The 18836-nt window shown below is 40.2% G+C and overlaps 1 protein-coding gene across 1 annotated transcript; it reads right to left on the bottom strand.

Moving 5' to 3' along the window:
• Positions 1-319: 319 nt before the first annotated feature.
• Positions 320-10452, bottom strand: EMC7 (ER membrane protein complex subunit 7). Its single transcript, XM_055716563.1, has 5 exons — positions 10132-10452; positions 7073-7192; positions 5416-5554; positions 4736-4816; positions 320-2678 (listed from the first exon to the last, which is right to left on the bottom strand). Exons 1-5 carry the CDS (start codon positions 10365-10367, stop codon positions 2526-2528), a joined length of 729 nt encoding a protein of 242 aa, XP_055572538.1. The 5' UTR covers positions 10368-10452; the 3' UTR covers positions 320-2525.
• Between the last annotated feature and the right edge of the window lie 8384 nt (positions 10453-18836).

Here is an 18836-nt window from a genome sequence, read left to right as displayed (position 1 = left end):
AATTTCTCTTAAGTCAGCAGACGGCAAAGCCCAAGAAGTACCAGAACTTGTAGGCAGAAGGCAGCAGGATTACCTAGGCCAAGCTGAAGGAGCAAGTTTCCCTCCTTTTGGCAATGAGGAAATTGGCTTGTCTACAGTCCAAGCACATTCTGTACATCTTCAATTTCCGTTCTGAGTTATCAGCTGCTTCAATGTACCGTCTGCCTTGTTATCTCAAGCAGCCTCACTAAAAGGCAGCTATGTTTTTTTGGGAAAACAAACATATCAGACCTAACATAGAAGACAGATTACTAAAAATCTGTAAATAAGGAATTAAAACTGAAGTACAGCAAACATTTACTTCCTGCAGAAAGACGACCTTGCGTTACACCTATACATAGTAGCTATCAAGTAAGCTTTGTACAATGGTGTTTATGATAGCCCAAGACCATGTTAAAACTTCTAAGTGACCAAGTGACTTTAAAAAGTTGTATCAGTTCTAAGAAAAAGAGAATATTCCATATGCTCCTTCCAAAGTTTTGTTAAGATCCTTACAATTTCTGTCAATTTTTTTACTTTGAACACTTAACAAAGCCTTTCATCTTTTCATGGCCTGAATTCTCCACTCTTTCTTGAAGACGGATCAAGACTGTGAACAGAGACAATGAAAGAAGGCAGAAATATTGCTGCTGTTACCTTTGTAACAAGGAAAAATGCATCAGCATGATTTATTACCAAACAAATTGTGATTAGAACAAATTAATCCAATTTAATTGCCATTGCAATCACTGTTAAATAAAAGTGTACATTGGATTGTATGTTCCAGGAGAGCATAGTAACATAGCTAACTGTTTCATCTTCAAAGAACTGCTCCCTGTTTTTTTCCATTATTTTTTCAGGAAGACACTACTGAAAAAGAAGGGGGGGGTTGTTTGATTTTTTGTTATGTTTTTTGAGGAGTTTTTTGGGTGTTTGGTTTTTTCTGGGTTTGGTTGGTTTTCTTTCTTTTTTACAAAGGCAACATGACACCCATTTCAGTAAATACTTCCAGCAAGACCATCCAAATAGGCTCTTGTCTCTATTGGATATATTTTACTTAGTATACAAAACAAAAACCAGACCAAAAATGTGCAGCTTACTTTGCAAAGACTGAAATCTTTCACTGTCAAAAAAAAAAAAATTAGTTTATTTCTCCTCCAACATCTTACAAGTTGACTTAATCGTATGAATGAATATTTTCTCTTCTGCAGCTTTCATGTTTCACAGCATACTTCTAAGTATGTATTCTAAGACAATTTATAGCCCTCCTAAGTATTTGGCAGAACAAATAAATGCATTAGAATTTATTTTGCTTCAGATCCACTTTAGCTGAATGTTAAGTACCATTTTTGGAATGAGATATACATTACCCATACTGCATGGATACTGTTACCTAAGAATTCAGGAATTGTAGAAACGGGAAAGAACAGCATTTACGCTACAAAAAACATAATCAAATATTAATTTACAGGCAGTTGCTAATGGGGTTTGGCAGGTACTGCTTTAAGTTTTATTTGCAAATGTTCATCTAGTGGAAAACCATTGATTTTCTCAACTTTTCTCTAAAGTTACTGGGTAGCTTGAAAAGATACTGAAATACAGACACAGGCACACTCAAATAACAATGTTTTGCCCGTGACTTAGCATACCTAGAGACAGCCATATCCTTTGAGACATACTTTAGAAGTACAGTGGGATTTACCCTCCTCCTATACATTCAGGTTTTTTTCTTTCATTTTAAAAATTTCTTTCTGTATTTACTTCAAATCAAACCACTGGTAAGATGAACACACAGCAGAGAGATAACAGTAAGAACCAAAAGTGTGAGATCCAAGATAAACATCATGTTACATAAATACTTTGGATTCAAAATTAACTTTAAAGAGCTTAAAAGACTTTCTGATGCAGGATACTTTGCTTTCCCCCTGTACCCCCAAAAGTAGATCAGAATAGAACTCGGCAATAAAAAGTGCAAAGTCCTTAAACTAAAGTGTATAGGCAGCAAAAAAATGTAAAATAAAATTATATGTAACACATGACAAGCTGATACAGTAAATTACTTAGTAAAACCACAACTCAGTTTCGAAAGGACGATTTGTTCACTTCAGAACTCAACAGCAAGTATAAAACATATAGCCATCTTAAGACTGAATTCCACTTCTATTATCTTTGAATTTTTTTTTTACACATTGTCTTATGATTAAGACGTTCATTACTGTTTAGCACATCATATAATTTATAATAATTCTCTACAGAACAATATAGTCAATTCCGTATCATCAGTAACTTTATACAGGTAGAGTATCGAAGACATGTCACCTTTTGCTTACCGTCAAGTACAAAACAGCTTATACAGACTAAAAAAAGCTACACACCACAGTTGTAGCATACTGTATTTTGTGCCTGATTGAAGTTTACAGTAGTGGCTTTTTGATCTTTCAAGACAAAGAAACATGCTACCACATAACAAACAGTTGTGCAAACCCAGGCTTAGGAGGAAGACTTAACTACCTCCTTTTTCCAGAACTACTTTTCCCTGCTTTACTGCTGCTACTACCAGACTTGCTGGAAGATTTTGAAGAGAAAAGTCTTGTCATGAATTCAGAGACATCTGGCAGCTCATGGTTGGAGTTCAGCATGTTCATTGACTGCTCCATTTCCTGCATGCAAAGATTAGATAACCTTAATAGGTCATAAAAATTCTGGCTGCTTCTATGGCATCAGTTAAAAGATCATATCAGAAAGATGTCAAATTTTCCCAAATATTGTTTTACTATTTGTAGTCCTCCAAGGTACGTACATATTGCTACATACTTTTATGCAACCACAGCCAAATGCCCAGCTACACACAGAAACATAAAACCCCAGAACTAAAAGCATTGGCATATGGAAAAAGGTAACCATGTCTTAAGCAGTCTTACAGGGCAACCACCTGATAAAAAAAGAATATAATAATTTCCAAAAAAATATCCCAAAAAAACATTACTTATTTTCAGCATTCTTTCCTCCATTTTAAAACTTAAGCTTTTGTTTAGGTTTTCAGATCTGTGTTCTCATAGATTTCACATACTTTGTATTTTCAAATTATTTTTATGTTAAACCGCTCAAATTTTTGAAGTTTTTTGAAGGGATTAGACATTTTTATTGACCTACTTTGTAACATCAAGCTATTAGCGTACAACAGCTAAGTTTTCTTTGTTTCATGAAAGGAAGGATTTTAATGACAGCATATATCCAGCTAAGCTTCATGTAACTTCAGAGTTTAGTGTAATGGCTCTATGAGATGAAGTGGTATGGTTTAAAACAAACCAACCCTGAAGTACTTTTAATGCAAACAGCTGAACTGCACATCCACAATGTGTTAATACTTATAGCAATTGCCAATTTAATGTGGGATTGTCAGCTTGTTCTTCCAGTAACCATTCAGAATGATACAGCTTTACCTGTTTTCAAGGTACAAATGAAGCAACAGCTGTTACGGTAGCCTTTGTTACTACTGAATCTATACTACATCTGTACTTAATGCTTCTACATCAAGCACATTAACTTTTATACAAACCTGTACTGTGCTGATTCTGTAAAGAAAAAACAAGCTAACTTGAAAAATGTAGCACAAGCTACATAACCTCCACAGGCAAACTGCAGCTGGATATACACTTAAGAATTTAATACGTGGCCAGCTAGAGAACACCATTGCAATAGAGTTCTTAAAAACTACTTTCCCCTACTCTTTAATTTAAATTACAAGCAAGATTCTTTCAGCTTAGAATTCCTCCTTAAAAAGTTGTATCAGTCAGCCAATAAGAACTAAATCACCAGAACAGCCTGTCTGTAAGCACAGTCAGATCAGTGAAAAAAGCAAGGATTTTTTAAAAATTCAACTTTCAAAGTTCAGCTCGGTTTGAAGAACACACCATGGATATCTAGCACATCTCCGTATTCAGTTTTAATGAAAATTAGAGCCAAAAGAGCATTACAGAGCTCTGATATGCTTTTCGTAAAAAAAAAATTAAAAATACTCAGACACCTATAAAGTACTACTGAAGACAGTGGTCATTTAGAGGAAAAGGAGCTTAAGTTAACAAAACCCTCAAAAAGCAGCCACCCATGACAAGACAAGGAATGCTTCTAAAAATAAGAAAAGATTTAGCAAACACCTTGAGTCTCCATTTTGTCCTAGCCTTCTGTTATTCGGCATTTTGCATGATGGAAGGACAATAAATCAGATAATTTAATGACTACATTAAGACTCAGTATCATATACACTATCGTGATATCTGGATTTAACAGTCTTGCAAAGTACGTGGTTTAGGTTGATGGGCAAGAGAACCCCACATCACACAACACAATTGACATATAAAATGACATCTAAAAACAAACCGTAAGTTTTAAACACAGTACAGAAATACACTGGAAATCTATAGAAAAACCAGAAATTGTATTTATCGCTCTAAAGAAATTCTGGAAAACACTACTCATGCTGTATTACTTTCAAAGCTGTGACAAAGAAATTCATTCTGTGTTGTGCTGTTTAATAGCAAATTCATGACTCGAGAATCTTAGAATTCATTGTTAGAATAGCAACGCTCTATTAACTGAATAAATGATGCCCATTAAGACTTCTTTTAGAAGTCCAGCTTTTTTTTTTACTCCTTTTTTATACCTTAAAATCTCATCATCTTTGCTCTCTCTGTCTGTATCAATTGAATGTACTTACCCGTCTCATATCAGGATCACTGGTGTTGACAACTTTAGGCAAAAGCACAAATATCAGTAATGGAAGAACCATCATCATCACCTACACAGAAAACAGCAAATACTTCTTCAGTTACTTATAATTTTACATATATAATTATATATATATAATTAATATATAAATAAAAACTTAACAGTTCTTATTTGTTAGTACAGACATTTTTAGACATACTGACATAGAGCTTTTAGCCAAACAGCCAAATTCTACAACTCCTGCATTCTGAGTCAGTAACCCAGTAACAGTAATCCACTTGACAGGAAAGAAATGTGATAAGGAAGTACTATGTTTTAAATAACAGATTTCAAAGTCGGACCATTAAAGATAATGCTTGTTATCTCTTTCACTATTATAATTACAATTATGTATTATATTTATATTATAATTACAATCTTGCAACACGTTGATCTCTATACTACTAGAACAACATCATGTTGTCAAAGGAAGCAGACTATGGGTTATCTCCAGAGGGCACAGCAGAGGTCATAGGAAAACACAGTGAAAAACAAAGAAATAAAACAATCCTCTCAGAATAAGCAGTGTGTGCACATCCGTTCTCAATTATTTAATTCTTGGTATTCTGAAGAATAGCTACATTTCAATCCTTAGCATACTTTTAACCTTTGTGCGTTGCCTGTACGTACCATAGGGTTCATGAGGAAATCTGTCCACCCCCAAGATTCTCTCTTTATAAAGTATGAAGGAGGTCCAGAAGACTTCATCTGGAGTGGGTATGGCAGCCTGACAACTTCAGAGGGTTTGATGTAATTCACGTATCTTGCTCTAATGAGCAATATATAAGTAATGAAAAATACAAATACAATCTTTAACAAAAAATAAAGATTATTTAATAATATTCCACACAAAGTTTCAATAATAGACTACCAACAAAACTATCTGCTGGGCAGTGTCAGCCTGGCTTCACTTATCAAAAGCTTATTTCTCTCAGCAGCATACTTTCTGGAATTAGATGATACTTCACCTTTTTTCCAAGCTAACTATTAAGCAGGTTGAAAAACTTGGTACGAAGAACAGACCTGCAGATCAGAAATATCATAACTATTTGTTCAAATGGGACTTCTGCAAGACATTTTTTCCCATCTTGATAACAAGCAAGCTACAATGTTTAAAAAGGTACAGCTTTAAATAGCGTAGTGTAGCTTAAACACTTTGCTCAGGGCAGCATTTACTTATATATCTGAAGTTACTACTACCTTTTCACTAAGTGCATTACTTTGCATGTATCAATGCTCAATCTCGGTCTTTATCACTTTATAAGGTCTCTTCATAGTTCTTCACTAGTATTCCTCACTTGGACCTAGTATTTAGATAGTGAATTGGTACTATCATCTAACTTCGTCACTCACTTTTTCATTATTTATGAATACCTTGTGCAATGCCAGGGACAACTTCCAGCCATTACAAGAGAAAACACTTAATACTTCAGAATTTTTCACTGAATATTCATTCAGAAAATGTCTCTCTCTCCTATGATTACCTATTTTCTTCAAACCTTGAGATAAGTAGATCTTACCAAATGCATCTGTTATCAACATGCTGTTTCCTCAAGAATTACAGTGGTTTTTTTAAGGCAGAACATCCCTTAGAAAAGCCCAGTTGAAATTTTCCCTGTGTATCACACACACACACACACACTCATGCATCTCCCAGCTGTATTCCTCATAGCTTCTACCCATTTGACTGGCAGAAATATCCAGCCTAATAGTACTTTGCTCGGTAGACATATCCCAGCAAGTTACCTAAAGTCAAATTCGTTACCTCTAGTCCTCAGATACCAAGCTAACAATGCTACAGAAATACTGCAGGCTGGCAACTAGTAGTGTTTGCCAGTAATTGTAAGGAGTATCTTATGGAGGTGTAACAGAAACACTTTAGAATTTAGAATCAGCATGAATTAGAGTTTCATTGTACCACGTCTTGACAGAACATTTACCAAGAAAGAAAATAAAAAGGAGGTGGGGGAGGAAGTACTGGTAAAAGAGCAGTTAACCTATTTATTTATGTCTAATTTTAACTCAGGATAGCTACATAAGAAAACAACAAAATAAACCAATAGAAGGACTCTTTTTATCCATTTGTTCTTCTTTAACATCATAAATATGAAAAGAAGGTATCAGACTTTGGATTTGCAGGAACACGCACCTAGAAGTGGTGTTAAAAGAAGCTCAAACATGGTCTGAAATAGAACTTCAGCTCTACAGTTCCGTTCAAATGCTTCTTATACTGTGCTGCCAGACATACTTAATCGATCAATACAGAAGCAAATCAGGAAAGGCTCACCTCATTTTGCCTTTTGAAGTTATGTCAACTCGCACAGGCTCAAATTTATGAGCAGGAGATATAACTTCCACTACATAAGATCCTGAAGGTACATCATGAACCACAAAACTTCCATCGGTCCTGAAAAAACAGAAAGTTCCACTATATTTCAATATGCTCCACAACACAAGAGGGAGCGGCATATTTTTTAAAATTAGAAACTGTAATGGTATCATTTTCTATTATAAATCTTAATATAACAACAATGATCAAAAGCACTCATAGTATCAAGCCCCTTAAGGCCATCAACGTGTGCCACCACAGTAGCAAAAACTACCAGTTACATTAAAGATTTTCGCATGCCTTCAAGCTATTGTCTTGCTGGAGGAATAATTTAACAGCCTAAGAAAGACTTGAAATTATTAGATTTCATGGATTTGAATGACGACAGTATCAACATACACCGTCCTTCTCCCTTCCAAAATACATACAATGAAGTTTGCTTCAGTACTTCCACTGGAAGTGAAGAAACCCAAAATGAGCACCTTGCATAGTGTGGGTAGATACTGGAGACAACTTGCAATGTGCAAAAATTGTGGTTTGCGCCTTCATTGTAAACAAGAGATTTTTACTTTTATGTGCTCCACTGAGGACTAGCCCAGGCTGCAAAGCTCTATCACAACAATAAGGAAACCAAAGCTCTAAACACATACGCTGAAGGGATTTTAGAGAGATTGCCTGTATTTTAAAATATGAAACTTCAATATTCGATGAAGATATTTGTAAAAGGGTACTTGAAAGATTCAGGTCCATTTGCCACTAAATTACAGTACAGAAGCAGCTTGTAGTTTTCCTCCTATAAGCTTCCAGAAGTTTCCAAGAAGAAAAACTTCAGTGTTCTCTACTCTTTCAAAATTAATACAGAAGATAATCTCTCCTAAAAATAAGACTCAAAAGTTAAAACAAAAAAGGTGTTCAAAGCAGGGGGAGGGGAATTGCTAAACCTGATGTATCAGAAACTTGAATCAGGAAAACAAATAAATGAACCCTCTTAAAAGTAAATCCTCAAACCAGATTTTGTCCTTATGCCCTCTACACAAGTTCTCTCTCTCTCAGAGACATAGATCACTTAAGGACCTTTCTATCATGAGGACAGAAGCATATAAGCAGCGCTGCATAGGGGGTTTCACCAATACTTTATGTGATGATTTGCACCCAGAAGAATGCTTACACTGTCTTATGTCAGAACTCCTATAAAGATGTTTCCCTAGGAATTTCCTTTTAATTTTTCATTCTTTACAGTATTATTTTGATAAATACAATTATAAATTTTTTCTAAGGAATTTTTTATATGACAAAGCACATCCTCACTTCATATACCGGTATCCAATACTGCCTTTTTAGAAGAAAAAAAAGTTCCATTTTTATTACAGTGGGGAAAATAATAGTTTATAAAAATTCTTGTACAAGAGAATGACACTTGAGATACTCAAAAAGCAACTTTGCTATGTCAAGTAACTATTCTCTTTTTGATAACTGGAATGATATCCATGTAATATATAATCAAACCCTGCCTGAGAGATGGGTGACAAATATTTCTTCTGATATACCAGATACACTTAAATCTGACACTGAAAGGATCTTTCTACTGAGCCTGAAATCCCACTATTAATTTAAGAAAGCTGGTTTTTTTTAATAGTTATTACCAAAAATATACTGCCATCCAGTACAATGCTCATTACAAATGACCCCCCCCAAAATTCCCAACCAACATGAAAGTATTTTTGCTAATATATACCATGCTTATAGTAGCGCAAGATCTACAAATAAGTTTATCAAACTATAAATAGATGTATCAAATTATGTAATCAACAGAGCCTGATATCTAGGTTATACTGTCATAAATACAGTATGCTCTTAGCTAAGACTATTTGCTCTTATGTCAGACAACCTGAATTCCAAGCAAGCATTTGGAAACTTATCAATTTCATGGTATTTATTAAATCAGCTCCTAAATGTAAAGTCAGGCTCCCACAACTTGGTTATACTGGTTTATCAGGTGCTACACTAACAAGATTCTGCAGAGTAAAATCTATTGTGTTAACCTATTGACAGTTCCCAGAGCCAAAGTTCAGTTCAACTTTTACTGCAGAGGGAATAATTAAAAATGATTGGTACTCACGAGATGGATTATCTTAATTCTATATAAACTTTCTCATTTTACTCCATGATTTTAAAAGCAATGCTTTTAAAAATGCTGTATTGAGAGCATTTTAGAATTGGCTTCTACTCCTGAAACTATGAGATTAGTTCAATTCTTGATTCTAAGCACATTTTTTATGTCTTAACATGGCTAGATCCTTCGCTGATTGGAATGCACCCACCACCCCCGGAGACCGAACAAGCTGAAGTGATTCTCTACAGCTGCAGGATGCAGATGCACGATCTTGTGTGATGCAGTAAGGCCATATCCCTGAAATGGCTTGCACTGGTAGAGTGGAGTTTTTCACAGGTACTGCAATAGAGAGCTGCAGCTTTCTGCCACACACAAACACCCCTCCAGAACATGTAAACTCCTTGCTAAGAAGAGGGTCTTAAAGAAGTGACAGAATTTGCGCCCACAAACGCTGAGAACAAACACCATCCTCCAGAATTTACGGCAAACCTGCCTGACTTCTATAATTAATACTCAGCTCCGATTTTTTGATTGCTAAAAAGCCAGCCGCCTTATTCCTCACTACGGTTACGGCAGCAGGCGGCTGGGCACGGCGGTGCCTACCGCACCGCAGCCCCATGCCGGGCCCGGCCCTACAAGGCGGGATGCCGGGGCACCCGTAAAGCCGGAGCCGCCCGTGAGGTGCCCGGCTCCACCAGGGCGCGGCGCCGGCTGGGGCAGGGCCGCCATCCCGCCGGCGGCAGCTCCGCTCGGCCGCTGCCGGCCGCCATCTTACAGCCGCCGAGGGCCGCCAAGCGCGGCAGCGGCGCGGAGGCGGCGGGGTCCCCGAGCGGCACCCGCGGCACAGGGCGACAGCGGCCCCTGCCCCGCCGGGACCGAGCCCCCCGCCCCGCCCGCCGCTCACTTCAGGAAACCGACGTGCTCCTCCCCGTCCACCAGCACCCGGGCCCCCGCGATCCAGTCCTGCGGCTTCACCCCGGGCACTACGGCCCGGCCCTCGATCTTAAACCGCTCCCCGGCGCCCGCGCCGCCCGGCGAGTCGGCTGCCCCGGCCGCCTCCGAGCCGCGGGCGCCACCGAGCAGCGGCGCGGCGAACAGCCACAGCAGCGCCAGGGGGGCAGCCCCGCGCCGCGCCGCCATCGCGACCCGCCGCCGCCAACGCCTCCGCGCACGCGCCGAGCGCGCGCCGGGTGGCGGCGGCGCGCGCGGAGAGCGGGGCCACGGGCCTGCCGCGCGTGCGCGCCGGGCGGGCGGAGGGGGCGCGGCCGCCGGGCGCACGCGCAGCTCCGTCAGGTGTCCTACCGCGCCGCGGGCGGGGCCGGGCGGGGCGGGGGTGCTGGGGCCGCTGCCCCGGCGGGAGGCAGCGCCCGGAGGCAGGGGGTGTGGGGAGGCGGGGGGCCCCCGCTCGCGCAGCGGAGAGCGTCGCCTCGGGCGGCGGCCGGGCCCGGTGTGCGCGCTGCGGCGCTGGGCTGGCGGCCGGGGGCGCGTGCCGGCCCTGCAGCGGGCGCTCGTGGCCCCCGAGGCAGCGCGGCGGCGGGGAGCGGTGTGCGGGCGCCAGCGGGAGCGTCTGTCCCCGCGCACGAGCTGCCGCATCCCCAGACGAGGGACGCGCGGGAGCCGGCTGCGCTGCTCGGCCTGTGAGCGCGGGTAACGCGGGAGGCGGTTGCTGCGCCAACGCGGACCGGCGGGGCAGGGAACGCGTTAGGAGCCGCTGCGTCTGCCTCGGCGGCGGGTGGATCCGTTTGTAGTTGGGACATTGTGGGTGAAACCTCCATAGTTACCACACGAAGAACAGCCGAGCTTTTCCTAGGAAAAAGTGACAAGAAAAGCTTACAGAAGGAAAAGAACTGGTCGTTAGATCGAGGCCTACAGTGTCACCTTCGTGCCGGTGGTTCGCGCTGGCAGCACCGGGCGCGGGAAGCTGCCCCCCCGCGGGGGCACGGGGCGAGCCGAGCGGCCCGTTGTGCCCCCCCGCCCTGTCCCTCCTTCCCCTGTGTGCAGCACACCCTGTCACCTCGCACGTGTCCCTTGGCACATTGTGGCTACACCTGCTTCCTTGTTGCCTCTCTAACTTATGTCAGAGTTAATTACGGAACACGTTGAAAGCATTAATTATTAAGCACGATTCTATTAGAGGTGATGAACCCGGTCATCAGCTGATAATGAAAACATTATATCGTACTAGGCACGATTTTGAAAGCATGTGTCATGCCGTGAGTGGGGTACTGTGAATTACGCGTCTGGCAGTATTTTTGAGCCATCTCTGGAGACAGCCAGGGAGACATGATTGATGAGGTTCTTCTGTCACATAACCTCATAAAAGCAAGAAACTCCAGCAGATTTTGGGGGTGGAAACCTAAGAATGCTAGAACTGCATAGTGATAGAAGGTAGCTTCTCCGAACTGAGTAACTTTGAGCACTGCTTTTTTCAGGTTTTGTTGAAGAAGCGAGTACTTACCAACAGAATCACCAAGCAGTAGGATTTATATTAAAAGCCAGAGACACAGTACTGTTTCCCGTACCACGCTACAGAAAGACATCATCTTCATAGTGACACACCATGTTACTAGTTTTTATATACAGTTAGTGTAAAAATGCTCCTATTTTTTAAATATCCTCAAGGAACTGTATTAGGGTGCTGTCAGACCACATAGAATGGTCATGCTTCCCAGTTCTAAGGATTTCCTCAAAGAAAGAATTTATAACCTAGGCAATACAGTTATTTGGTTTAAATCCTCATGAACCCAAAGAGAAGAAAACCCCATTTGTTCTTTTACTTTAAACCAAGAAGCTTCTCTCTCTGTATCATCCTCTATCAAACTGGGAAGTTACTTAAATAGCCTCTTGGCGAGAATCCCATCGTGTAGAAATCCTGACGGTGGGTGCAGCTTTCATTGCAGAAGCATATACTGAGAGAGAAAAAGAGAGAGAGAAAGAGAAAGAGAGAGAAAAAGAGAGAGAGAAAGAGAAAGAGAGAGAAAAAGAGAGAGAGAAAGAAAGAGAGAGAGAGAGATGCAAAGTTTCTATTAACTGTTTTGGCATGCAACCTTTGTAAACAGTCGCTTTTCCTCTCACTGTGTAACTTCTTTACATAGTAATAGTTCTATTGCGTACAGACACATTGGTTACCATATTTTTAAGTGTACACATCTGAGAAAATAATTAATTTGGCTCATTACTGCCTTTGCCTTCTTTGATTAAGACTAACTGTAACAGCATCTCATTCGAGTGGATTGCACAATGCTATTTGTGTGTTTTGGTATCATGCTGTGGGTGTTTGCCTTCTAGGTAAAAAGAACAAGTCCCTGAACAAAAGTTGTACAAATGGAAACAAAGAAATAAAAATGTCCAGGTATAAATTTATCAAAATATAACCAACTACTCATTTTCTTAGTACATCATCTGGGAGATGCTACCTGTTTTTTTCTGGGAGGAATTTTACTATTAGCAAAGTTGTGACTGCAGCTTGATGTCAAGTGAATACCTGATCAGAAGACACATAAAACTGCCAAGCAACAGTTTCAGTTCAATTGAAACCACCAAACAATTCCATCAACCTCCTGAAAGTGCAATCAAGGATGATCTCCATGTTTTATAGCTGTCTTTTCACTGATGGATTCACTTCCTGAGTAACAGCTACGTAGAAACTGCCAAGTTTCTTAAAAGTCCTACCCTGCTCACAGGCAAATTCTCATTTTTGAGTTAACTTCATCAGCTGTCACTAATGCTACAGAACTGTCAGCCAGATGGATAACAGCTGACAGTCCCTAATGGGTTGAACAAAGAGGAGGTCTAGACTAATGTAATGCCATCACTGATAACACTGAAATCCGTATCTCCAGATTCTTGTCACTTGTAGTTTCACGTACAAACCGAAAAAGCAGAGGAGACCCATTAAACCCTTGTGAGCTCTTCAAATGCAACATCTAAATCCATGAGCATCATAGCAGTTTACAGAGAATTGTGTGGTCTGGGATACTGGTGGATGCTCTTAAGTAGCAAGAGAGTTTTTTTGTCCCCTGGGGGTAAAAGGAGGTTACAGAAAATGCGGCAGAACTTATTTTTGTGCTGAATCCTTTTCACAGTTGAAATGTTAGCAAAACTTGCTATATACATTTTTTGCTTATAAGTTCACAACTAGCAAAACATTTAATTCACCTTTGAATATTTCAGTGCAATTGCTCTGAAAACTTCTCGTTCTATAAATCTGATATCACCTTGGCTAGTATTTAAATATTTGCTTTTGAAAATGGACATGATCCCTTTGTAGATACTAGTTTACTTTAGTACACTGGACCACAGACAGCAGCAGCCCACAATCTGTTTTGTGTGTGATTCAGACAGCAATATGCAGAGCTGTTGATTTTCAGCAGACTCGCAGGGAGCAGCTTCAGCCATCTGCCTCTGATCTTACTGTAGTCTCTGAGTCAGTTCCCACTATAGGTAACAGGGCACCAGATGAGCAACGGTGGTTCACAATGTTCAGTGGAAGCAAAGACACAGACCTGGCTGATACAAAGAATAAAAAGAATTAGATGTGCATCAGAATACTCATACCTACATCCTTTTTTTTTTTAAAAAAAAAGATAAATTAATTAGAGACAAGAAGAAATCAAAATGCCCACCCAAGCAAGCAGATCTATGAGAATACATAAACTGAAGGTAGATGGAAGACTTCAGCATAAAGGTACTGTGAAAGGCCATAGCCAAGTAACTCTTTTACTGAGCTCCCTCCTTCACAAGCAGCTTTACTGTAATTAAACAGAATGACAACAATTTTGCAGGTGTTTTGTTGTTTTTTTTAAATAAATTTATTGTAGCGTGGAATCATTATGCCATCTACTGGTAATTTACAGTGCTACACTAGACATGTTCACTTGGTTTAACATAAAAACATGTACAGAACAAATCAGGATCACACCCTGGATTCAGTGACAGTCTTTGTGCTGTCCTGAATATAAGATGCTCTGAGAGTGCTCTACTTCTGACTTGGGGCAGAAGGATCCGCAGGCTGCCATCTTGACTTGCTCCAGAATTCCAGTCTGCTTCAAAAAGATTGCCCATCAGTGCTCTGGATATTATCCTACACTCCCATCTCTGACAGACTGTTGGGGCAGAAAATTCCCTAATCCCCTGTAAACTCAGTAGCTGTCAGAATAATCTCTGCATCTCCAACACATCCATCCCCACAGTGTGGAGTCAGCATGTACAATTGAAGGCTCTTCTGTCTCGGAGAGCTAACCCCCACCTACCCCCATGTTTGCTTTCACCTCAAGTTGACTGGATAAACTTCATTAGAAATCATAGAGATTCAGATGCCTTCCCTAAGGTTTTGCAGTATGTTGAAGAGCATCTAACAAAAGCTAAGTCATGCAACAGGTTTCTTGTACCCTGACACTCTGCATTACCAGTTCCTATGCTGTACAGCTTTATGAATTAACCTCTTTGCCTTTTCCTTGAAGATGTTGGTGGGTGGGTGGGCGGGCACTGGAAGGTCTAGTGTTCAGGGCTATCCTGCCTTCCTTTTCCAACAGCAATCATACTTGAAACTTCTCTTTCAGGCTTACCTTACCTTACCTCCATTTTCCACCTCCAACTTCAGGACTTCCTCCCCCCCTTTCCCCCACCAGATGAATTGTTTCCACCTTTCTCACAATATATGCTCACAAACATAAACAGGATACTGCTTTAGTACACTCTTTACAGGAGTCAGCAAATGCTGACATTGAGATTGTCAGATTGTCTGGTTGCAATTGACTGAACTGATCTTTACTAAACTCAAATTTCATTCTTTGGTGGAAGACATTTTAATTATTAGTTTAGGTGCATGGAAAAGGAGTGTAACTTCCCTGCTGTAATGATTTCCCTCTCTTGCAAGCAGAACAAAAATGGGTGTAACATGATGGTAACCTGGAAGTTGGTTTTACAGTACTTTGAGTGCAGTCCTCATCTGCTCCTGCCCACTGTAAATTTTGTCCCTACATCTGTGTTAAACAGCAATTGTGCATAAACCATGCAAGCAGCATGTTTAAGAACTACAGCATCCATTAAACTGACTGTGTAAGAAGCAGTGACACATAGGTGGTGCTACACACGACCTCAGGTTCCTGTGTTGTTACCTGTAAGGACACCACCTGTAATCATTCACGTCAGGCTAGAATGACACATCACTGTGACATTTGGTTTCCAAAAATAGAAGCTGTTTTAAAATCCTCATTTGTTGGCACACATTCTAAATCCTGTGTTTCTTCACATCGCGATCCTGCTTTCATAATGCCACAAGGTAGCCTCCACATAATACACCATTATTGCATCCTTTACAGAATGACACGTGAGAGTATTGTTTGCCGTACTGCAAGTAAAGTGGTAACAGACCACCACAAAATGAGGTTCCTTTCTTTGTATTTCAAGCTCAAGAGTAAGTTCACATGCTGTGTAGAATTGGTTCACAACAGATGGGAGGTCAGAGCAACACAAAGCAGCTGCAGGCGCTTCGGTAGGACTTTCTACCCAGAGAATTCTGTTCAAGAAGCAAGTGACACAGAGTCAGAGCAGGTCCGCAAGTTGTCTGCCCTGCAGAGACCACTAATTCCCCTGTCCAACATGCTGTCTAAATTCTAGCAGCCCTTTGCCTTAAGCAGTTGCTTAAATTACGCTACAGTTGCTTCTCTACTAGGAAAAACTTCAGAAAGTAAGGCCAAAAGCTGCACAGAGCCTCCTTCTGGCATTTCTGCCCTGTCATGAAACTTTATGCTGGTTATCAAGGGGGTGAGTGACCAAAGGGTACCAAAGATTGATTTGAACCATTTCAAAGCCCACCTTTACTTACTTTTTGGGGTGTGTCTTTATTTTACACAATCTATAGTGAGACTTAAAGTATAACAATGCGATTGTAATTGGAGCAGCATTTTCTTCACATCCTTCACATCACAAAGAGGATGATTAAACATCCTCTTTGGCGTATTGAATATGTTTTTACAAAAAAACATTACAGCACGTACTTTTAGCAAATCTGGATTCCAACTAAATACAGAATAGTAAGACCTGTGCACTTGTATTATTTGACAAAGCAAAAGAAACAAAGCTGCACCTTCAACTCATTCACTCATTTATAGAAAATGACAGTGGCTCTGAATTCAGTTGGCTATTTCTTTATCTCAGAAATGAAAGAATGTTTCTGCAGTGCTTTTTTTTTTTTCCCTGAAGGTTTAGCTACTCCTACTGCTTGTCATCCTCAGCAGTAGCTGTAGAAAAAAAAAGAAATTTAAAACACATTCTGGCTGTTCTTGAGAAACTGAGAACTGTTAAGTTCCTCTGTACATACCTTTCTTGTACAAGACTGGCATTTGATATATATAACCTTGCATGTGCACAGCTGATACCTGAAGGAGTTTACCAGCTGATGCTTCTTTGAAATTTAACACTTTGAAGAAAAACTGCTGATAGCTTTTTCATATTGGCTTGTTTCACTGCATTGGCCTGAGATTCTTCTGTAACTATTTTTCAAGCTATTATTGAAATAAACAAGTTCTGTTCTTCTACCCTTAAATCTTCGCCTTGTTTATCTGAATGAAATGATCTCGAGGTGCATTACACCTCTATTATGCTGTAAGAAAGTTAAATGTGAATCCTGTTTTTAAGTTTAAAGTGCATTCCTATTTATGTGGACTTTTCTGCTGAATCAGACTGTGCAAGTAAAGACATGCCTTGATGAGCCTGAGTTAGTACATCACTGAGAACTGCTGAAATGAACCACTGTGGCAAACTGCACACATTGTCATTAATCAATGGCAAACAAGCTAATTTTCTATGCGTTGTTACATTGCTATTCAGTGTGTTAAACAGCTTCATTAAAGCAACATGATTAGCAGCTTTGCAATAAGTAGTAGTATTTCCTGTTTGACTCAAAATATATCTATGTCAACCTTAGACTAGAGGTGAGAAAGAATCCTATGGGATTCTTTCATACAGCGATTATTTCAATATTACATTTGTCTTTTTTATTTTTTTAACTTTAATAGTTTAGCCTGAATCAGGACCTGCCATTTCGCAGATCAACACTGTAGGGTTAAGTTAAGCAATTTTCAGATTCATAATACAAGCTTTATCATGTAAAGTCTGTCCAGTTGCAGCATGAAATCTTGTACTTGTCATTTAATTCATGGGTTTGGCCCACATTTCTTTTCTTCCTTAATTTTTTGGTCTAAGTAGGAATGGGCAGAACTTATTTCTCATATCCATTTTTTGAAAAAATAGTAGCATAAGTCACCTTCAAATGCCTCTTCCTCCAGCTACTTGCTTTCATTATTTATAAATGTATTTGACAGCAGGCTCCTCTAGGAATCCCTGTATAATGTCTGGTGAAATCAAGTGCCCACTGGAAGCAGCAGCCTTGACACACATAGCAGGAGTCCTGGATTTAATTTTGTATTCTGCTTTTAGAACTTTTATTTTAGGTAAATAAAACAATGATCCACAGGAAAATTACGGCAGGATTTAATTTATAAGCTTTTACTGTCTCCTGCAAGCCTAAAGAATTCAGCAAGGCATCTTAAAAGTGGTTTTCACTGTAGGCGACAGGGACTCTAGTGTCTAGAATTATTTTTTGCAAAGGTAAAGATACGCTTTTAAATATTGACATGTCAAAATAAGAAGTATTGGAAAGGGGAAGCAAGATTAAACAACTGTCAGGGCTACTTTGTATTCATGCAAGAGTTGGGGGAAGAAATAAAGTACATAATGTATATTTTTGTAAAGAGTTTAATGAACAGAGCATCCAGGTAATACCTGCTTAGGAAAGAAGAAAAAACACAACAACAAACCAAACCACACAACAAACTAAATAAAACCCACCAACCTGCTTCTCTCTGAAACTGATAATCTGTTATATACAGTATCTCTTTCTCCATAAAATACTGTGATGCTCCAGGAAAAAGCAACTGGACCTATTAATGGAACAGAGATTCTTCAGCAAGGCCACAGAGCGCCCAAGCTCACATGGACCACCAGCAAGTCCCACTGCAGGCTTTTACACAGCTGGTTATCTGGCTGGACAGTCTCTGTGGCAGACAGAACACGGGGAAGTTAACAAGCCTGAGCTTGTACATTTAAAATGGGAAGATTCTCCTGGTACACAAAGCATGCATTGGCATTTTGACCAGAAAAGGCACAAGCAGGAAAGGAAAACAGGTACTTTTATAACAATCATGGACACAACTAGATATAAGTTTGAAACATCTCTTAAGGGAGGTTCTGCTAGGAGATAACCCTACTGTGGGTTCAGCAAGGATCTCTTACTTTCTTAGCAGAGGTGATGCTGTGTCTGAAGCTCACCCAGAGCAGCAGATCAGGGAGCAGTGCTGCCGCTGCTCCACACATGCCACAACTCTGCATGACTGGTGCCATAAGGAAAAAAGTAATATATATGGGAGTAGCTGTGGGTGGAGTAGGGTTCAAATACTCCCTAAAGGAGTAATTACTTCTTATCTTCCTTTTATCTCACTTCTGGATATGGGAGAAAAACTTAGGGCTTGCTTTAGCCATCTGACTCAAATTTGTTCTTCCTCTCACTCAAATCTCATTGTTGAGACGGTCAAGTTGAATTATGCC

The sequence above is a fragment of the Falco cherrug genome, chromosome 7, assembly GCF_023634085.1.
Source record: "Falco cherrug isolate bFalChe1 chromosome 7, bFalChe1.pri, whole genome shotgun sequence".
NCBI lineage: Eukaryota > Metazoa > Chordata > Aves > Falconiformes > Falconidae > Falco > Falco cherrug.
This window is presented reverse-complemented; position numbering and strand designations above follow the sequence as displayed.